The sequence below is a fragment of the Enhydra lutris genome, unplaced genomic scaffold (genome assembly GCF_002288905.1).
Source record: "Enhydra lutris kenyoni isolate GAN:26980312 unplaced genomic scaffold, ASM228890v2 scaffoldscaffold2, whole genome shotgun sequence".
Lineage (NCBI taxonomy): Eukaryota > Metazoa > Chordata > Mammalia > Carnivora > Mustelidae > Enhydra > Enhydra lutris.
Genome location: NW_019154086.1, coordinates 34181276 through 34204296, shown reverse-complemented (window position 1 = coordinate 34204296; position 23021 = coordinate 34181276). Strand labels below are relative to the sequence as shown.

Genomic DNA, 23021 nt, shown 5'->3' with positions numbered 1-23021 from the left:
CACCTCAGCGATTGTTGGAGGTTTTTAATTAATTAATTAATTTCTTCAGAAAGCACAGTATTTTCAAAAGCTCTGTGGAGAACTTAACACTCTCTCGATACCACTGTGTTCTCAATTGCTCTTTTGTTTTCACCGCAGAACAGTTCAACTTGTAGGAGAAGGAACGTGGGGAGGACCGTGGGAAGGTTTTCTCACTATTCAGGTGTTAGACACTGTGGGCGTTGTACATAATACCCTCCTCAAGCCGTAATTTGTATTTTATACATCCTTCTAACTGGGGCACCGAGCACAGTCAGTGTTTTGTACACTGTTGATACTCGCTGTTGGCTCATTTGCATTTTCATCGAGGTTCTCCAAGATGAAAGAGTGGACATAAGAAAAGCTAACAAGCTTAGTTAAAAACCAATTTTATAATGACAGACTGTACATAAACAAATGCAAATCAGATGTCAAATTTGAATTGCAAAAATTTTGTAAGCAAGGTCCAAGAAGTAATAACAGCAGATTTACATCCTCACTGAAATGATGAAATCCATGAGCAGTCCCACATGGGCACCTGACTCCTGCTGTTGGAGTTGTGCATTCGAGCCCCACGTGGGGTGTTGGTATTACTTAAAAACAAAAAACAATCCCACATCCCTTGGAGTCTCAGAGACATAGCAACCTGAGGAGTAGAGGCAAGAGCTTCAGTTATTAGAGTGAAGAACCACCTTGTGTCAGCCCCAGGCTTGGGTTGGCTAAGGCAGACTGGTATTCTTTTTTTCATCTGAGATAGGAACTAGCAAGAACCTCAATTATTTGGAGGTGGGGGTGAGATGTAGGATGGGAGGACTGAGACCTCTCAGAAAGAAACCCAAGCAACTATATTAAAGGAAAAGAGGACTCTACATAGATAGTCACCATTCCTCTTCAAGTGACAGTTACGTTAAGTAAGATAAAGGATCATCAGTCCAGTTGACTTGACGATGAAGGAGAAACAACAGGGCTCTTATTCCCCCTTCCAAAACACTTAAGAAATACACCCTTCATTTTATCTCGTTCTTTCTCTGGTCTTCCAGCCGCTCGACTGATCCAGAACATGGATGCCACTGCTGAGCCTTGTACAGACTTTTTTAAATATGCCTGTGGAGGCTGGTTGAAACGCAACGTCATTCCTGAGACCAGCTCCCGTTACAGTAACTTTGACATTTTAAGAGATGAACTAGAAGTCGTTTTGAAAGGTTAGTGGAGTTTGTGTCTATGCATCAAAGATTTCTCTCTTAATATATCCATATTTTAAAGCTACGGCTCTTAGCCATTACGGAGAATGTCACAGAAGATTAAAGTCGATAATCCCTCCAAGTTCTGTGGCTCACCACTAAGTCGCTCTGAGGGTGGTAATGTTGGCAGCTCCACATTCCTGCTTTCATGTGTGGGTACGCGTACACGTACGATGTAGCTCTGTCATCCCTAGAGATGGTATCTTACGCCACTTCACATTTTAAGAAGTAGATTGCCACTAAATGCCATCTCCATTGTTTTTCCATGCTGGCCCTGGCTGAAGTCAATATTGAGTCATTATTGTGTTTGCATCCCAGAGTAGGTATATTTATTCTAACCCAGCTAAGACCTTCTCCCCAGTAAGCTGAGGAAGTCTCGTCTGGTCTTCTGCTCTCCTCCTTCTCCTGTTCCCCTCTTCTAGAAGTTACTCCATAGAAACACAATTCTTGCTATTTCAAACATCCAAACAAGTAGAGTAATTCAGTCAGTTTATTTGGAGCATGAACAGTACAATCACACAAAGATAATTATTTCCAGCCATCAGGAAGACTATTGTATTAAATTCCACATTCCTCTGCATTATTATTTCTTTTTAATCTCAGTTTCAAAAAAAGTAACTTATGTATGGCAGAGCAGTACACATCACTGTTCACAAAAAAAGATAATCTCATCAAAAAGACTTTCATCTAACTTGGCTAATGAAATCAACTCCCAGTTCTGCACTAGGAATAATGATCTGGTAAGGGGTTTAGCTTTTCCTATAGGGTTTAGAATGGGGAAGGAGGGAACATACACAAAAGCAAGCTTCTTTCCTATACCTTTGCACTGCAAATGTTAATTACAGCTGCAAATGAACAATTATATTAATGTGGTTTATTAAATGCTCTATTTCAGATGTTCTTCAGGAACCCAAAACTGAAGATATAGTAGCAGTACAGAAAGCAAAAACATTGTACAGATCTTGTATAAATGAATGTAAGTGCTCTCCATTTTATCACCTTAACAGTGTGCCCCAAAATGCAAAGATTTCATAATGAATTTATTTTCATTGTTTTCAAAAGCTGCCATTGATAGTAGAGGCGGAAAACCTCTACTCAGTCTGTTACCAGATATATATGATTGGCCAGTAGCAACAGAAAACTGGGAGCAAACATATGGTAAGGCAATTTTCCTTCTTTTTAAAAAAAATAATTTCCATGTCAAATCTGTGTTATTATAGTATCATATTAATGCACTAAAGCTTCTAAAATATACTTCACCTTTCATTGCTTTAGGTACTTCTTGGACAGCTGAGAAAGCTATTGCACAACTAAATTCTAAATATGGGAAAAAAGTCATTCTTAATTTTTTTGTTGGCACTGATGATAAGAACTCTGTGAACCACATAATTCATGTAAGTTTGTGTGGCAGACAGCCAAAGTTATCTCTAAATTGTAACAAAACATCTACATACATTGTTACTGATATTTAGGAATAATGACTATTCTCATTTGATCTTCATGAACAAGATAGTAATAAATTTGTGCCCTGTCCCCAATACCTGGATTCCCAATTTTGAAAGTATTTTCTCAGTGCTGTGTTTCAGACATTCATCTCTCCCTTCTGCTACTCTAGGTCTAGACACTGCTTTCTTCATAAAATAAAGAAATGAAAGGGGTCCTATTTAGAAAAAACATCCGATTTCTTTGTGTGTTCACGAAAGGAGCGTAGTTTGGCTTACATAAGTAATGCAAGTCTAGAAACCAAAAATTTCTAATTGCTTCCAAAAAGAACATAGAAAAGGGTTTTTGAATACAATTTTAGTTGTTACTAAAGAGTATCTGAACTTTCTTTCAGTGAAGGTAAATAAAATATTCTTTTAAAATGGATTTATTAATTTTTTTTTCTCATGTAAGCCGTTCATTTACATTTACTTAAGGTACCACCCAAGATGAAATTAATGCTTAATGAGCATGTTTGGAATGGACTGAAACATTTACAGAACTTTTATTTGGTTTCCTTTAAAAGAAAGTACCCCAAAAGTTGCAAGTATGAAAAGATTCATATTTATGTCGCTATTGCATAAATCTTTATGACCATTTTTATCAAAATCATAAAAGGGATTGAACCCAACTCTCTTCTACAGTGGACCCCTTTCTCCTTCCAGAATTCACTCCTTTGACTCTTAAATGCCAACATCCCCCAAGATCACCATGAAGAGATTCCCTAGGGGGAGTTTGGAGTTTGGAAAAGGGGCTGAGCCCTCTGTGTGGAAAGAACCTGCTAGTTCTTTCCATACCAATCCTCTGGGTTCTGTTTCTTTCGTATTGTCCTGGACTCTTTCAGCTGCTGTCTTCCTCACTATAGTCCATCTATGCTCTCACTTGTCCCGCCGTCATCTAACCATGTAGTGCGTTGGAAGCAATCCCACAGAACTGCGAGTGTGTTCCAGTGGCTCTTACTGGAAGACAGTGGACCAGGCACACCAGAGCCGAGCCTTGTTTTCTCTTTCACACACAGAGCTGCCTGGATTTGAGCAGAGCAGGAGAGAACTGAGGACGAGTCTTCTCTATCCTCCTAGGGTGGGGAGTGTCAAAAAAAAGAAATCTCTGGCAAGATTTCCCCAGCCAAACCGTTCTAGGATTACTATAGAGGTTTCCACTTTTTGATTTTTTTCCATCCCCATTAAGGGTGAGAGTAGAAGAGAATGTCCCCCAGGAGAGCATATTAGGATCTCAGGAAGCCAAATGTCCTGTAAATCTGTAATTTGGAAATTGCAAGTCCTAAATTGTAACATTTTTTTGTCCACCTGCCCCATCCGTTTTGCATTAAAAAAAAATCCTTCCCGGTGTATTTTCATTCAAGTTTTCTTTGGTTTTCCTCAGATACCTGCAGCATAATCTTCCAGATGACCTAACTGCCCATCAGAGTAACACTTCCAGGTGGTGTGGAAACCATTGCCTAATTTGTAGTCACTCATTGTCTGATTATTACCCCTATAAAGAGCAAGAACACTAGGATCTTGTTCATACATAGATAGACATGCTTATGTTGTCCCAACTGTCCGACACCAACTAAATGGCTTATTTTCTTCCTTGTCTATTTTTTATAGATTGACCAGCCTCGACTTGGCCTCCCCTCCAGAGACTACTATGAGTGTACGGGGATATATGAAGAGGTAAACAAACAAACACAGAAAACTACAGAAACAGTTGGTGTAAACTTACAAATAATACAAAGACTTAAGGCCAGATGGGAGCTTCACCCTCTGTGTTCCTCACTCCGAACAGACAATATTACACAGAATAGCGAGCTTCCTTTGACCGAATGAATATTCTCAGCAGACTGAATGAACGTCTCTTGAGAAATAAGGAAACTTACAATTCCAGATTTGTGTCTCGATTCTTGCTATTGAAGTCAGATGACCCATTTTGAAAAGTGAATTTTAAGTGTTTCATTTCCTCTGTAAATTGAGTTGTTTGAGAACTGAGCAGATGAATCATGATCTAGGGTGGTACCAAGCCAGGATTGGGGAGTGGTCCGTGGTGAGACACGTTTTGCAACCGAGTACCCGTTCAGATCTCTTGGATGGGATTTTTAGGGAACTGCTTAGATCGGTCACTTTGGGTTCAGACAAACCTTCGCAGCTTTCTGACTCTAATGCTGGTCAGTGAGTCAAGGGGCTTCCTACGCCATAGAATCCTGCTGGACACCTGGGGTGTTTTGTATTGTCTCCAAGCCTTGCTGTGCTCCCACTACACCCGTGTGCCTATTCTTACTGGTGTAAAAAACAACACAAGATACACTCAGCTGTGTGATGCATTATCAGATACTTGTGAAAGATCTTAGTTCTCTAAATGTTTTCCTCGTGATTATTTTGTAACTCAGAAGTAAGGTAAGTCTGTATTTGATGATCCTGATAGGTTACAATGTATGGGTTATGTCTGAACTTACCCCTTAGCTAAAACGATTAGCTGAATATGTTTATGCCAAAATTTAGTTTGCCTTATTATTAAGTTCAAATGGCAGGGACTAAATTCACTGTAAAGTATCTTCTTGAGTGGCTAACCAACACTGAAATGAAGAAGAAGGTGTATTATAAAAGGCCACAATTAGTAGCACAGTCAAAGGGAGGTGGGGTGTTAGAGTTTATGATAATCTAGTTACTGTGTGGGTTGCAGCTATTATAGGCTTTTCAAGCTACTTCCTATTCCAGAGTTGAGGGTGATTGAGACATTTTTGACTCATTATATTACATTGTCATCATCATCAACTGGGATGTTTTTCATATTTAAGATTGTGCCCTAAAAACATTCAGATTTTTCCAGTCCTAAAATTATGTGTTTTTTGGTACTTTAACGTCTCTGATATCAGTGTGATAAAGTTTCCTACTTCCGCCCCCCCAAAGAAACAAGCTCTCTTGAGATGAGGGGTGTCTTTGTGCATTTTATTTATTTTAAGATTTTATTTATTTATTTGACAGAGAGAGAGTGAGCACAAGCGGAAGGAGCAGCAGAGAGAGAGGGAGAAGCAGACTCCCTGCTGAGCAGGGAGCCTGATGTGGGGCTCCATCCCAGGACTCTGGGATCATTACTTGAGTTGAAGGCAGAGGCTTAACTGACTGAGCCACCCAGGTGCTCCTCTCTTTATGCATTTTAAATTCAGTGCTATCTCATCATCTAGAACAGGTCACACACTGGCCATCAGAGGTTTGAGTCTATATAGAGGCATTTTTATTTAACCTGAAGTTTTGTTGCATTTTTTTTCTTTTTAAAGATTTTATTTATTTATTTATTTATTTTGTCAGAGAGAGAGTGCAAAAGCAGGGGGAGCAGCTGGCAGAGGGAGAAGCAGGGTCCCTGCTGAGCAGGGAGCCAGATGTGGGGCTTGATCCCAGGACGCTGGCATCATGATCTGAGCTGAAGGCAGATGCTTAACCGGCTGAGCCACCCAGGCGTCCCTCTTTGTGTTTTTAAATTTTGGATTAGTTGCCAATTTTTTTAACCTTGTAAGATTTTACTCGAGAATCCAGATTTCTTGATAAATTAGTAGGATTGGAAACCCTCGGCCTGCATTCCCATGTGGTAGCAGTTGGACAGGGCTGTTTGCTTCTTGCCACTGGGCATTTGTTCTCCAGATTTGAGGAGTCTTTATTTAGATGACCACTAACTTGTATTGCCTTCCTGGTCCCTGTATGCCCTTGAGTTTGTAAGTTAGTTGGGTTCTGGGCAATCTACGGTAACAGAGACCTAAAAACAGTGAAGCTGCAACCAGAGAGAAGCTTATTTCTGTCTCCTATAGCATAGTAGGAGGCAGGCAGTCAGGTGAGGAAGGAAGCTCTGCTCCATGAGATGGCTGGGCCACAGCTTCCTTGACCATCTTATTGCTCGAACATCGATCTCTTCTCGTGTTTGATAGTAGTCTACTTGTGCAGAGTTGGTTCACCTATGCTGTGCTCACATTTCATGCCACAGGAAAGAGAAGAGATTTCTCTTTGTGTAAGTGATGCAGAAGTTGCATCATTCCATTGCTTAGCACACTGTCGTGTGGCTACAACTAAGTGTCAAGGAGGCTGGGAAAGGTAGTCTTCAGCTGGGAGGCCCTGTATGTGCCTCTTTAAAATTTGGTCAAAGAGGAGCCAAGTTCTGTTACTAAAAGGAAGAAGGAGATCTTGGGCACCAAAGGCATTTAGCAGTCCTGCCACTGTTTGAATCTGCTGGGCCGGGAGATAACTATAACTATAGTCAAACAACACATTGGTGATCAAACCTGGAATGAGTCATATATTTATAAAGTTCATGGGAGAGAAATCTGAGGCTCCGAGGTTTGCCCTAGAACACTCAGAAAAACAGTAGTAGAACCAGAGCTAGAACTTTGGTCCCTGTCTATCGCTCCTTCCATTACGTCATTCCAACTTTGTAAATAGTAATTTATGCTGGTAGGGTTCTTTAAATGAGCAAGTGATAGAGAAAACCCAGCAGCACTGGCATTTACAGCCTGGAAGTCATCGGTTCAAATTAGGTGCCCTTTGATGATCTGGATTAGGCTCATAAACACATAGCATGCTTGCTGCCTTGTCCTGCTTCCATAAATAGGGCTATTGGTCACTGTGCCTGTTTCTGCTAACCTCAGTCCCCAGAATACTTCTGAACTCGGTGCTCTAGCTCAAGCAACCAGTTGAGGGAAGTGGGCATATTAGGAAAAACTCTGTCATCCTGGAAATGAGTAATTACTAGAATATTTTTGGACCTCCCCTTTCTTTAAAATCTGATATTTTTAAATATCAGCCTGGGTAGTTCAGTGGGTTCAGTCTCTGCCTTTGGCTCAGGTCATGATCTCAGGGTCCTGGGATTGAGCGCCCTGTCAGTGGGGGTGGGGGGGGGGTGTCTCTGATCAGCAGGGAGCCTGTCCCCCCCACACCTGCCTCTCTGCCTACTTGTGATCTCTCTCTCTCTCTCTCTCTGTCAAATAAATAAATAAAATCTTTTTTTTTTTTTTAATCTGATATTTGGGGAAGAGGGTTGCAGGGAGAGGAGGGAGAGTATGTGTGGCCATGGGAGAAATTCCACTTTTTTCCTTACTGCCCCCATGATATTTGCTCCTGTCTCCCAGTCACTTCCACCTGTCATCCCTCACTTAGTTTCTGTTCTGCATCCCTAGCCAGCTATCAGGTAAAAGTTAATTCTAGTTCTCCCACTACCTTGCTATCTTTGGAAAAAAGTCAACCCCTTTAAAGACTTTTTCCTCAGGGCTGTATTGCTTCATGAAAAAAAAAATGGTGAAAAGGATAGGCTAACCAAATAACTTCTAGTGGAAAAGTCATAAAGCTGGAAGAAGTCTTAATATCATTGTATCAGTGTATCACTGGTCTGCATTGATTTTCTCCCTTACAGACTTTTATGTATGCTGTTTCCCTTTGCCTGGAATATTCCATACACACCTACCGCTTGCTCAGCCTCCTTCCTTTCTCCTCACCTTTTAAATTGACATTTAAACTGTACTTACTCATGAAGGCCTTCCCTGAAACTTCTAAGTAGATGAAGATACCTTGATGTTCCTGTACTACATGGGTTTCTGGATACTTCTTTATTTAAAGTCATTTTTCCCCCTGGGAAACTGTAAAAGTAATGAACAGTGGCATGTCTTGATGATTCTTTACTCTATTTCCAGTATCCAGGTCAGATTCTGACCCTTAAGAATTATCGAGTGACTACTAAATGAATCGGGATGAATCAGGGGATGAACAGTTGAAGGGGAAGATGGCAGGGAAGAGAGGAAAGAAAAGGAAGGCAGAAGCACCCAATCCTTCAGGGTCCTGCCTAGTTCTTCACCTTGATTTGGGAGCAGGTGTGAGCTCTAGAACATCAGTAGCTGAGGGACTGTATTTTCTAAGCATCTTACACACATCTCACAAACCGTGCATCCCTTTTCCTCAAGTTCTCCAGTTTTTACTCTCCAGTTCTTTCTCTGCTACATTCAGCTTGCCCGAGATGTGTTCACACACTCTGTGGGTCCCGTATTTTTGCATACCACGTCATTTTAGTGGCATAACTTTATTGGCAATAATTTATTTTGGCAATTTATTTTATTGGCAATAATAATTTGAGGATTAACATGAGGTGACCAAACTTTTACCAAGAAAGGTGTTGCATTTTTGACTAGAGAAGCCTGGCTTCTTTGCCTGTGCCTCTAGCCAATGATTTTCACACTCTACTGTGGCGTCTGGCTCTGCAGATACGCTTCAGGCGCTGGGGATGAGGGAGGGTCACACCTCCTCTGATCAAAAGGACCCTAGTCATAGATTTTGATCAAATCATTACCTAAGCCCATTTCCTTAGGTCCTCCTTGACCCCTCCTCTTTCAGGGATATCCAGATCCTTCAGGGCGTCTGCCTCCATATGAAGCCAAACTTATTATGAACAATGGAAACAGTACAATTACTAAGAAAGCCCACCCATTCTGTCTCATAGAAGCATGGGTTTTTTTGATTTTTGTTTTTTGTTTTTTTCATGTTTTTGGTGTTTTTTGTTTGGTTGGTTTTGTCTTTTGTTTTTTTGTTAGTTGTTTTTGGTTTTGTTTTGTTTTTCTTACTTTTGATACTCTCCAAATAGAATTTTTGTGTTGTGATAATCATGTGGCATTGAAAACAGTAAAATGCCTTGTCTTTTTATACAACTGAGTAATGAAAATAGATGATACATTTTTATTTTCAAGAACTATTTCTTACCTTCTTCCTCAAAGACAAAACCTATTTTTCTCTTGTTAAAAGACCTTCCTGGGGACGCCTGGGTGGCTCAGTTGGTTAAGCAGCTGCCTTCGGCTCAGGTCATGATCCCAGCGTCCTGGGATCGAGTCCCACATCGGGCTCCTTGCTCATCGGGGAGCCTGCTTCTCCCTCTGCCTCTGCCTGCCATTCTGTCTGCCTGTGCTTGCTCTCTCTCCCTCTCTCTCTCTGACAAATAAATAAATAAATAAATAAATAAATCTAAAAAAAAAAAAGACCTTCCTGCCTTTCAAACTTACTGTGTGCTTTTATTCTGACAGTTTTAAGTGTTATATTTTGAAAAATGCATATTGTATTTCTCTTGTTGTTTTAAACTTTTAAAACTCTGTTCCTTTTCATTTTCTGTACTTTCCCTCTTACTTAAAGAGGTAATGTGCTCTCAGGCAATAGAAACCAGAGATATATATTCTTTTATTTTTTACATGACAGGATCATATGTTTTCTTTCTTTCTTTCTTTCTTTTTTTTTTAGATTTATTTATTTATTTGAGAGAGAAAGAGCAAGCAGAGGGGAGGAACAAAAGGAAAGAGAAACTCGAGCAGAGTCAGCACTGAGCACAGAGCCTGACACTGGGCTCAGTCTCATGACCTTGAGATCATGACCTGAGCCAAAACCAAGAGTCAGATGCTTAACTGACTGCACTACTCAGGGACCCCAGGATCCTGTATTTTCTTAATAATTAAGGTTACTCATGCACAGACTTGAAGAGCTAAATGGGACATTAGAGGATTTGGTCCAAACCCTTATCTTAGAAATGAGGAAACAGAGACCCAAAGAAGTAAAATGACTTGCTTAAACTCACAGATTAAAAGATCCATGCATCAGTTAAGAACATTAATTGTAAGCAGTAGAAACCTACTGTGATTAATTTGAATGACACACTACTATGTCAAAGGATAGAAGTAGCAAGATTTGAAACAGTTTGATCCCTTCCAAGGGTATAAATTTCATGCAAGGAAAACAATATGAAAGATACACACTACCTATAAAAAATAATTATGCCCTCCACGGAATTTTTCAATGAAATCAGCCTTATATGAGAAAGCTCTTTTGTACACTGATTGATTCACTGAAAGGAATGATGGCCTGAATTTTCTTAAGTAATCACTCACCTTCAGAAGAGTCTCTGAACTCTGTATTTGGGGATAAATTGGAATTGTTTTCAAAGCTTGCCTTTCGTTCCCTCTTTAGATTATCAAGGCTAATTGTTTCCTTGTCTTCTTTTGTAAAGAAATCTGTAGGTTAGCAACCCTAAATATCGGAGTGTAACTGGGCTATAGATATGTTTATGCTCTGTGTTTGTCTGAGAAAGTAGAATCAGCCAGAGTAGCGGTTTCCTAACCTCTTTATGTGTGTCCATGGCAGGGCTCTGTGGGGCCACACCTTCATGTCTACATACTTCAAGATTATCCACCACAATTTATGTTACTTGCTTGTACATCAATAAGGTATTTATTTGAACAGAGCATTTCAGGGCTAAAAGAAAAGTGAGGGAACCCCTGGTCTAGTGGATGGGAGCCAGAGAAGGTGGAGCAGGAAGATAGTGAGTGCTATGAGGTATGGCGGAGAAGAAGTTGTTCAGAGGCATGAAGAAATTGAACATTCTTAGAAAAACTGAGGGTTTATAAAGAATGGAGGTGTTTGAAGGTCAAGGATAGAGGACTTGGAACATGGCCAGGATGGCTAGAAGCCAAAAAGAGATGATCCAGGGTCTGTGTGTCTGATAAGAGAAAATGCAGAGCAGGAAAGAAAGAAGGAGCACAGGTTGAGGTTTGCAGACCTTTAGATGAGCGGGTGCAAGCCAGAGAGGAGTTTGTTTGCCTGCTCATCCAAAACACACTGAGAGAAACTGTTCCAGCCTTGGGCCGAGAATCTGATGAGGGAAGTGAGGGAAGCTTACTTAATATACTTAAAATTTAACTTCATTTTTTAAATCAGTAGGTATTTATTGAGCTTCTACTATGTGACAGATAGTTTTCTAGGCAGGAGAGATGCTGAGGAAACAAGGCAGAAAAGGTCCTTGTTCACCTGGAACTCACCTTCTGATGAGAGGAGATAGAAAACAAAGAAGTAAATAATTTAAGGAAATAAGATGAATGCAGATAGTAGTGTGATAAAGGAAAGAGAACAAGTGATATGATATAAGGTCAATGACTAGGGATGGGGTGGGTTGATAATTTAGATGTACTTTGATTTGATTTTTAAAAAGATCACCGGCTGCTGCTTGGCTGACTTGATAACGCAGATCCTACAAGGGAAACTGCTGACCTCATTTTGTCCCTTCTGGGCACCAGGTGACTAACAGTCAGGAGGTTTTACCTAGCCCAGGTGTCTGTATTTAACAAAACATAAAGGAGCTTTTCTTTTTATTTTATTTTATTTCATTTCATTTCAAAGATTTTATTTATTGATTTGACAGAGAGAGATACAGCAAGAGAGGGAACACAAACAGGGGGAGTGGGAGAGGGGGAAGCAGGCTTCCTAGCAATCAGGGAGCCCAATGGGGGACTTGATCCCACGACCCCAGAATCATGACCTGAGCTGAAGGCAGACACTTAATGACTGAGCCACACAGGCACCCCTATTTTTTATTTTAATATAATTTATTAAATTATAAGTTTATACTCAGTAATTTTTCATAATGATTGTGTTTAGAAGAAAGCATTTTTGTTCTAAGTCACTGAGTTTTGGAGTGATTTCATTTTTCTGCAATAGCAAACTGGAACAGCAGTAGAAATGAGATGTTAAGCGAGTGCATGGAAAGGATTTCTAGCCCAGATCTGAGTGAGGGAAGATAAAAACTCCTGATTCCCACCAGCTCTGAGTCAGGGCACCCATCCTCTGAGAATGCCCACTACTTCATCATTTGCACAGGAAGCTGAGACTTTTAAACCTGAGCTTTTAAACTCGAGATTTGGTGAATATGACGAGACTCATTTTGGCTATGTGGCATTGACAAGAGAATTTTTTGAGATGGATTAAATCTGTATTATGAAAGGAACTACATACCTCTTCCCAAGAATGTGCAATAAACCTCAGAAGTTACACAATAAGGTTCTCCTCATGAATAATCTGATGAAAGCTCCAAGGAGTCCCCGGGCTGGTCCGTCACAGATCTTCTTGATCCTGTGTTTCGCCTGCTCAGATCAGGGGTTCTTTATGCATTCTGGTCCCCAGAAATGGCTGTGTGATTCTGGATCTCTGCCGTCCCTCTTTGGGGAGCAAGTCTCCACGTGCTGGCCGATGCGTGCTCCCTGAAAATGATGTTTAAACGGGGAAAAAAAAAAAAAACAATAGACCTTTTTGGTAGGAAACCTATCTTTCCTGCTTGATGTCCCCTGTGTGTTCCTTTAGGAAACTTTCTGTGTAACATTGTTAAAAATCCCCGGGCATCAGTGCTAAGAAGAGCACAGTTCTGTGACTTTTTCAGGCACCTTACGCTCCATATGTCTTCCCTAGAAAGGGGAAGGCAGAAAATCGGGAAGAGCAGGGTGTCCTGGAACAGGATCTTTAGAAGTGAAGCTCCTGGTCCTTAGGTGGTTATCATACCAAAGTACCCAAATATCAGCCAGTCGAACTGGAAAGCTTTCTGTTCATCCCTGGATCTTGCTGTTATTCATAAACAAAGATATTGAAGTTTAAAGGACAGGAGTCAAATATCATTGCTGTCTTTCTCTTTGGCAACCAACAAATACACCTTTTTTCCAAGCAGGAGAAGCCCAATTTCTGAACAGAGCCAATTTATAAATATCAGTGCTTGGTCCTGCAAAGCGAAGATAGTTCTACTTAGAGTGACAGTCGATGGTCTTGGGTATTAGTAAATATCATCTCATTGATAGCATGTAATTTAAAAAGTCACAAAACTGATATTATGGATTTTCCCATAAAACCGTGTAAAACCAATGGTCATCTTTGAACATGCTATTATAGGAATTGGGATTTACAATGTCTTAATTTTTGAAAGGGCCACGTAGGTATTTTGGTGGATTCTTTTTCACCCCAAGGATTCTCCATATGAAGGCTTCAACAAAAACTATCTTATGACTGTCAAGGTGGTTGACTTGGACCTTGTCCTAGTAACTAATTGCTCTCTCGGTGATAAAATAGAAAAATTGAATTTCAATTTTAAAAATATCCTAGCCAACCTACTATTCAGGTGTTAAAATGTATGTTGATTACTCTCTCCCCAAATCATGACAATTACTATCATTTGGCATATCTACAAAGTATCTCAAGGAAGAAAATAAGAACCTTAGGGTAGAGAATCATACCTTGTAAAAAGGATTTAACAGCAGGAGTAAGCCTGGGTTCTGACAGCTACGAGATAAATTTGGAAGCCAGGAAAGATAATCAAGATACTAAGACACATGTTTAAATCAGTTACATTGAAATAGTTGCCAGGTGATGGATCTCATGAAAGAAAGTGGTGTGTTCCATGTAACTGTGTTAAAGAGTCAGGTATCCAAGAAGCTGCTGACACAGCCTGTGCTTCCAGTTTCCTGAGAAACTGGACCTGCTTGGCAGACGAGAAGCACCATCCGAAGTTCTTGTGCTTGCCTTTGCCAAGTTCCATGGTCTTGAAGTGTATCTGTAAAGATAAGATACTGGAGTAGAACCAGTTCACAGGGGCAATGGCATGCAGGAGAGCATTCTTATTACTGCTTTCTTACCTCGTTAACAAAAATGCAGCCCACAGAAGAGAAAAACAAAATCTCAGCAGACTGATATCGGAAAATTCAAATTACCGTTTCCTTCATGGTAGTAATTCCCTGCTGAATGCAGATGAATTCATATAATTTGAAATATAGTTAATTCCAAACACCGCATGCTTATAGTTTGGAATAGTTGGTCCCGGGAGAGAAGAACTCAGACGGATTTGTTTACTTCCAAGTGAAACAAGAATTCTGATTACCTTTTAATAGGAAAAGAATGGACGTGGTGCGAATATGCATAAAAACATCCTTTTATCCCTGTGATCTTAGTAATTGGGTTTTAATACAGGCCCACAGCTGAAAACAGTCAGTTCAGTTGAGCAGCAGGTGGATGTATAGAGATGCTGGCTGGATGTCCCAGCTTTACAGGGTGTCTGAGAATAAGGAAATCCTCTCCCTGGGGAACTGTTTACTTAGCATTTACTGAAGGTCACTGAAGGTCATGGAATGCCAGTATCTAAACCTTACCTTAAGCTGTCTTCTTGGTTTTCAAATTGATAATATCTGTATGTATTGCTTGATAAAATATTTATTTCCCTATAAGTTTTATGTTTGATCCTCTTGGTAGTTGCTTTAAATTCAGATGGGCCTTTCATACTCACAGTGAATATAAGTGTGCCCCTTTCACTTATAATCAGTGAGTAGGGGGTATAAACCCTCTTGAAACGATAAGGTGTTAAGGACTGTATAACCTTCCTTCGTATTGACCCCGGGAATGAGTATTAGAAGCATAGACGTGCCCGTTGATCCCACGTTTGTGTGGCATGACTTCCCCAGTTGTGGTTGTCTGTCTTGTCATTAAGCTGGTGCTGGAAACTTGAATTTTGAGTAAATTTTCACAAGGTGAGATCATAATTTATTTTAATTGCTGATGGATAATAATGGCTGAACAGCAACGATTGAGATTACGGAAGTGGTCTTCAATTTCCTGGTGTTGATGCCACTCTTAGTTTGAGTTAGTCACTTATACATTCTGTAAGAGGTTGATAATGTAACTAGTTTATAGCTCACCTCACAAAGTTAAAATGCATGTGAAGATTAAATGGAAAGAATTTAGGTCCTTAGGAAAGAGCCGATATCCAAATCTAGAAATTTTACATTAACATATTAAGGTGAGCCAGCTCTAGTCTTAACTAAAACCCCCAGGTTTGTGGACCTCATGAGAACACAGTCTTATTTACAAATACACACACACACACACACACACACAAACAACAACAACAACAACCCAAAACAACAACAACAACAACAACCCAAGACACAAAAAAAACAACTGCTTGGCCAGAAGAGATAAAAAGATGTCCTTCCTGTGTGTATGTGAGTTTGTGGCCTTCTCTTCGTGAACAGTTGAAAAAGCTATATAAGATATATATAAGCAGAGAAAACTTGGGAGATGGAATTCAGGAAAGGAATTTATTGTTATTTAAGAAAAACTACTAGGTTATTACTTATCAAGTGTTTTTGCAACTGTATTCTTAGTAAGGCAATTTTAAATAATGATTAAAAATTGAAAATGACAGAATTCCCCAACCAAATGGTTATGAATTACTTAGTACTTTCAAAGTGATATATTTTTTTTGTTCTGCTTTAATTCAGACACATGATGACTTTTTTTTAAACATTCTTTTTTTTAAATTTTATTTATTTATTTGACACAGAGAGAGAGATCACAAATATGCAGAGAGGCAGGCAGAGAGAGAAGGAAGCAGGCTCCCCGCTGAGCAGAGAGCCAGATGTGGGGCTCAATCCTAGGGCTCTGACATCATGACCTGAGCCAAAGGCAGAGGATTAACACACTGAGCCACCCAGGCGCCCCACATGTTGACTTTCTAAGAATTTGTGCAGGTCATTTATTTTAGGAGTTAGTAAAGGTCTTCTATTTTATTATGCTTTAAGTGTTACCAAAAATTATAAATAAATTTTAAGTTAAATTACCATGATAAATATTTAGAATGTTCTCCAGCAATTCACTGCTATGTATTTTTTGCAGGCTTGTACAGCGTATGTAGATTTTATGATTTCTGTGGCCAGACTGATTCGTAAGGAGAAAAGACTGCCCATCGATGAAAACCAGCTTTCTTCGGAAATGAAGAAAATTATGGAATTGGAAAAAGAAATTGCCAATGTAAAACACATTTTCTCTGATACATTGAATAATGTTACCACTCTTTTTTTTTTTTTTAAGATTTTATTTATTTATCTGAGAAAGAGAGAGTGGGTGAGAGGGAGTACACAAGCTGGCGGGTAGGGGGAAGGCAGAGGGAAAAGCAGGCTCCCCTCTGAGCCGGGAACCCAAGACGCGAGACACGTGGGGCTGGATCCCAGAACCCCCAGATCATGACCTGAGCCACTCAACTGACTGAACCACCCAGGCATCCTGTGTTACCACTCTTTTCTTTCTTTCTCCTCTCTAACATATTGGAAAGGTAAAAAGGTGCAACTTTTTCAACAACTGGTAAAAATGCATAGCTCAGAAATGAATCATTGACTTTAAGAGAACCTTTGAAACTGTAGAATTTTGTAGTAAACTGAGTTCCTGACATCCAGGAGACATAACTAAGTTCGACAAATATTAAACTAGATAGACTTAATTACCTAAGATAAGTGGATTATACCAAAAGCTTAACTATTTGCAGATAGTTGGTAGGATGTCCTCGAGACTAAGGGCACATGCAATGGCTAACTATTCTGCAAAGCTGTTTTAGTTTTGGTGTGTATAGTTCTGCTTTGTTTTATTTTAAAGTTTAAGGTGATCACATAAATTGACTCTTCCTCTGCTTAATATTAGTCCCTGAACACTGCTACATGACCACGCAGTGTGACCAAGTTCCAACTGTCAGGTTGGCTCAGAGGTTCTGACAGGAACAGCAAAGCCCAGAGCGTGTTTTCCTGAGTTTCCTCTGGTTCCGATGAACCCTTGAAGTCTGAATTGGCACTTTTTTGTCCGATGTTCCTCTTACAGAGTCTGCGGTCTCAAGGAGTGAACTCTGTCTAAGCAGCATTAAGGTTACTGATTAAACCCACGGTTGGTTTAGTCTAGAATCTTTAGGGCTCTCCCTGACATTGCAGACAAGTCTGTGCTCCTGAATCCTCCTGGTGCTTGCCACTGCTGTCAGAATCTTGAAGACTAAAGATCTTTGAGGGCAATTTTAGCTTTCCTGGAGCTACGTGAAACCCCAAATCTCCAATCAGAACCAGGCTTTGCTTGGAACCATGGTTGGATGAATGACGGTTGGGTGGGTTACATGTGTTTCTGTCCTGGAAGTGGAAGTGTTAGAGGAAAACAGTGTGTTGCCCTGGGTTTCTGCCACTTGCACCTTCCCAGACCATGTTCTCCTTTGATCAGCCTCAGCTCTCTGATAGGCATATCCTACCTCAAAATGATTTGCATCTATGTTTTTTTCTCCTCTCTTAGACTTAGGTTGTGGTGAGGTCTTAGTCCTCTTTAAATGACCTGTGTATCTCTGGCATTATCCAACTTTTTATTCCATTCAGATGTTCAATAAATAATTTTTAAAGTAGTGAATAAATAAATGACCTAAAGGGGACACTGGAGCCATTGTAACCCAGAAATAACTCCCATGTTAAGCTACCTTTGGTCTCTCTTGACTTTAAAATTGCTTTTTTTCTATTTCAGCTGCTAGTTGGGGAGTTGTTATTGCATTTTTTTTTATTCTGTGAAAAGTAAGTAAATAAAACTGTTGAGTCTTATGCTGTAGAGTGTAGAGTATACTGTCTAGGCAGGATAAGAGGACAGTCACAAAAGTAGGAGGTGCTAGCACTCTCCTCAGATAACCATGCTTTGTACTAGGAAATTTTTCTCTTACTTGGCTTGAAATTCTTGCAGAAATCATTATGGTTTTCTTTCTTTCTTTTTTTTTTTTCTTCTTATCTGGATATTAACTGGGATACTGAATGGTAGCAATGAGGAAGTGGGAGAGGATATTTGAGAGATGCATTGCAGGTGATTGTATTTGAGGAAGTTACCATATAAAACAATTACAGAAACAACTGAGCTGACCATGACCCTTAGAAGGAAGGAGGCCTGTGGACACTGTCTGTGTGGTTCAGCAGTTGTCAAAGTATGAAAAGATTTTTGAAGAATCTTATACTTGACACAGTAACCAAATCTTGATGATTGTTACTGAATAACCATAAAACAAGTATAGAAAATAGAACTTATATTGTACCTATTTCATATTTCTTTTCCCCTCATAGAGAGTTATGTTTTTCTGAAGTATTCTTAGTTCTAAAATAAGGATCAAAAATTAAATCCGTAGGCTACAACTAAACCTGAAGATCGAAATGACCCCATGCTTCTTTATAACAAAATGACATTAGCCCAGATCCAGAATAACTTCTCACTAGAGATTGATGGGAAGGTAAGTAGCAAGTTTCATGCTCTCTGTTATTGTGCCATTTCCAAAATTTTAACAGTGAGGTACAGTTTGTTAAAATTCAGTGATTACTTATTTATTGAAATAGATTGAACTTCAAAATGAATTTAGATGACACCAACCATTTGATTTCATGACAAGACTGGAAAAAGGAACACAGACCTATGTGAAGTCATTGTATTATATTGAGTTAGAGTGAATATCAAAGGTAAAATTCCTTTCAAGGCAGCTGTGCAATGAAACCGTTGTAGCAAAGGGTTTGGAAAACATCAAAATGGAAAATCCTTCTGAGAGACAATCATATAGCCATTGGACTTGGACAGTCAAATAATAAAATCACTAGATTTCTTTTTAAGTCCTAAAAAGGATAATTTATATATAGAACTTGCCATATTCTCATCAAGGCCATGAACCTAGATGTTTAGAGCAATGATGGAGACATAGAACACGAGAAATAAGGAGAAAAATCTGGCTCATAAATTCCATTATGAATAGTAGTAATTCATTAGCTAGGATATAGTAATCTTTTGGGGGGACTATGTATGTATCCTTGTGTATTAGTTGATGCACGTGATTGGGAACTGAAGCAAGATCCATGGGAAAATCTACAAACTATCACATTCAGTGATAGAATTCTCTCTGGCCCTAATTACAGTAAAAAAAGTGGGGGGGGAAGGTTTGTAAAGACATGACCTATTGTTAGGAATTTGTCACATAGACATGTTTAATATAATGAGGGCTTCATAAATCTGTTTTTGAAAGATTGGTCCAAACCACCAAAGAAAATTGAGAAAAGCAGTTATTAATACTTAATAAGTTATCAGTATTTTATATACTTACAAATATATGAACTTTTCAAACACTGAAATGTGGCATTTTTGCAAGATTTGCATAATCGCCATGTTTGTGTTATTTTTCTTATATCTACTGTTGGTTGAATAACCACGATTCCCATTTAGAGAATAAAAGATAAGATCTCATCTTTTAGCAGCTCCAAAGTATAAAAATTGCATGCCTATCGACCCAATACTGATAGTTTTAGATATGGTGTTTGGCTTCACTGGACCATTTGTGTTGTATCTCTAACATTACTATACCTCTCCTATGACAATAGTATGCTGTTGTTTATAGCTGGATCTCCACTGAGGTGTATTAACGGTGTTTGAATGGATTGTTATATCCACTATTAAAAGATAAACACTTTATACCCATTTAAATTTTTGTGTAAACCAAGGAAACTTTATTTTTATTTTATTTTATTTTTGTCTTTGAAGATTTTTATTTATTTATTTGACAGAGACAGCAAGAGAGGGAACACAAACAAGGGGAGTGGGAGAGAGAGAAGCAGACTTCCTGCTGAGTAGGGAGCCCAATGTGGGGCTCGATCCCAGGACCCTGGGACCATGACCTGAGCCGAAGGCAGACACTTAACGACTGAGCCACCCAGGCGCTACAGGAAGCTTTATTTTTAAAGCTAAATGTCCTTTCTGTGTGTGTGAGTTAGATCAAGATGGGCGACACTGAGCTAAATTTCTAGCTGTATATTCTCTATCCTTTGAGGCTTTCCTTTTGCTCTTAGATGGTTGGTTAGTTTAATGCTGCTATCTGAATAATCATGCTACAGAACTAATTTTTTTTAAATTCAGAAACTGATTGGAACAATGGAGGAAAAATTCCAAACAAATATCAGACTGACCATTGTGATAATTATATAATGAGGCGACTGACACCCTAACCATGTCTGACTCCATGACCATAATTGAGTCTTAGAACCAAGAAGACAAATCCACAATTACTGAATGTTTCATGCCTGCTTTTTTCCAGCCATTCAGCTGGTCAAATTTCACAAATGAAATCATGTCAACTGTGAATATTAGTATTGCAAATGAGGAAGATGTGGTGGTTTATGCTCCAGAATATTTAACCAAACTTAAGCTCATTCTTACCAAATATTCTGCCAGGTAGGTATGTCAGAGTGCCTATGTCCTCAAAATTTACATTTGCGATCACTCTTTAGAAGCTTTGCAGCCTCATCTTTTCTGTTGCTGGGTGGTGGGTTTTTTTATACAGAGATCTTCAAAATTTAATGTCCTGGCGGTTCATAATGGATCTTGTAAGCAGCCTCAGCCGAACCTACAAGGAGTCCAGAAATGCTTTCCGCAAGGTGAAGAAAAAAATCTCTTTTCTTAAGACTTAAAGCATAAAGAGATACATGGTTATGAAGGCTTGCCATGTACGCTGCTAGAATGTGGTGAACTTTGCCAGGAGTCAACATGCCAAGTGTTGGCTGCTTTGCCCATATTTTGGCTATGTTGCCTAGCAAAGCCAGCTTTCATGGGCTTTGTCCTGCTCTGGCACCATGATTCAATTTCTCTGGAAGGAGATGCATTTGGTTACTGGAGCAGTTTGTGGGAGAATACTGGCTTGGTTTTTCGTTGTGCTGAAAGTAATTGCAAGGGTATATATTTCAGTTAATTTGACTGTCAGGCGCTTGTATACAGCACACTAGACATGCAGACAGATGGACTACATTGATGTAGACAATCCACTGAGAGTACACCTACCTGGGGGCAACCGTAAGGCCTTTTATTAGGCTGTACCTTCACTATTTAAACAATCATCCCAGTAGTCCTGTGGTGAGGGGAGATGACAGGAGGGATAGAAGGAGACGTTTTGGCAAATGTACTGGTTGGTGTTATGGAAAGGAAATAACTGCTTGTTTAAAATTTTTAGCATTTACTCTTTGAAAGAAAATGTGGGCAAATTTTTAAAATTAAAGAATGTAAAAATGGCATCTCGCGCAATTTCCCTTACTTCAGTTAATCCCCTCGTTAGTACTTAAATTTATATACGTACAGTTCTTCTAAGTACTGGAAGTTCAGCTAAAACATTAAAAAATAAGAATGTGTTTTCTGGTATACCAGATTTCTCCCCTGTTACATAAATTGAACATTACTTCATGTTTATGTTTATGCAGTCGGAACTATTATTTTTTTTGTTTGGTTTTGAGAGGAGGGCATTTTGTTGTTTTCTAAAGCTGTCTAGAAGGATATTCACCTGTAATAGCCGAAAGTTCTACTGGGACATGCTACCGAAAATATACCTTATTTTTGAATTATTTATAAGTAAACAGTCCAATTGGATTATATTTTGTCATGGGTGAGGACAACATGCCTTGTGAGGAGAAGCAATGAACATTTGCAAGAACTTAGGGGATATAAAGAACAGAGTCCTGTGGAATGTGTGTTCACCTTTGCCGTGGCCATCTATTTGTGGTCAGATGTCATTTCCTTTCTCTTACCCATAGGCCCTTTATGGCACAACTTCAGAAACAGCAACATGGAGACGTTGTGCAAACTATGTCAATGGGAATATGGAAAACGCTGTGGGAAGGCTGTATGTGGAAGCAGCATTTGCTGGAGAGAGTAAACATGTGGTAATGTTTTCAGCATGATACTCCTATCAGTTAGTTGCTTGCATCAATGTGCAGTTATAATAGTTAATAATTTGGCTAAAGTTTTACTGATTGGCAGAAAAATCTCGGAATCATGATTTGTTGTTATTTTTCAGTGAATCTCCCCCTCCCTCTCCCAAGGGTCTGGTTATGTTTCTGATCTTAATATTGTCTGATCCAAAACCAATTGTCCATTTTCTGGAAGCAGTGTATACCCAGTGCCCACTCATGTTATGTTGATGGAGACATTTGTAAAGTCTCCTGTTAGCAAGATTGACCCAGAATTAGTGTTTTCTGAAAAATGTTGAAAGTAAGCCAGGGTTTATTTGAAATATTAAAAAAATATACTTCATTTTTCATTGTTACTGAAATGAAGAGGATAGAATTTAAAGTGAAAGAAACTTATTAAAATACTACTTCTTGCTTAATTGAACTACTAACAGTGATGACAGTTTTATGTGAATTCTTTTATGATCATGGAAACCATTACATTATAAAGATGATTTTTTAATTAACGTGTGTGTAAGACTCTGTTTAATCCTTAGTGTTGGTGGTAGAAGGTTCCTTGAAAAATATAATGATCCCCATATATTTGTGTGTTTATGTCATAGTTTGTCTATAAATACATGTTATTGAGTTCTGTAAAGACAGATTATAATCCTATTTTTTAAAATTTGTCTTACCAAAAAAAGTAATTCATGTCCTAAATTTGTCTTCTGTTTCTGTGGTTTAAGGTTGAGGATTTGATTACACAGATCCGTGAGGTTTTTATTCAGACTTTAGATGACCTCACTTGGATGGATGCTGAAACAAAAAAGAAAGCTGAGGAAAAGGTAAATTATTAATTAATTTTAAAAGGCAGCACTAACTATTAAACGATTGCTTTACATGAAAAGATGAACTTTTAAGGAAGTTCAGGAAAAAAAATTTAGGGA

The 23021-nt window shown here is 39.1% G+C and overlaps 1 protein-coding gene across 1 annotated transcript in view; it reads left to right on the top strand.

The window, feature by feature from the left end:
- LOC111148232 (membrane metalloendopeptidase) overlaps positions 1 to 23021 on the top strand; it is a 100966-nt gene that overhangs the window by 28839 nt on the left and 49106 nt on the right. The window contains exons 4-14 of the mRNA XM_022504700.1: positions 1059 to 1220; positions 2155 to 2235; positions 2322 to 2417; positions 2535 to 2653; positions 4352 to 4417; positions 16226 to 16360; positions 18516 to 18617; positions 20457 to 20593; positions 20703 to 20796; positions 21940 to 22068; positions 22821 to 22919. Coding sequence (XP_022360408.1) covers positions 1059 to 1220; positions 2155 to 2235; positions 2322 to 2417; positions 2535 to 2653; positions 4352 to 4417; positions 16226 to 16360; positions 18516 to 18617; positions 20457 to 20593; positions 20703 to 20796; positions 21940 to 22068; positions 22821 to 22919 — 1220 coding nt within the window. The remainder of the gene's footprint in view (positions 1 to 1058; positions 1221 to 2154; positions 2236 to 2321; positions 2418 to 2534; positions 2654 to 4351; positions 4418 to 16225; positions 16361 to 18515; positions 18618 to 20456; positions 20594 to 20702; positions 20797 to 21939; positions 22069 to 22820; positions 22920 to 23021) is intronic.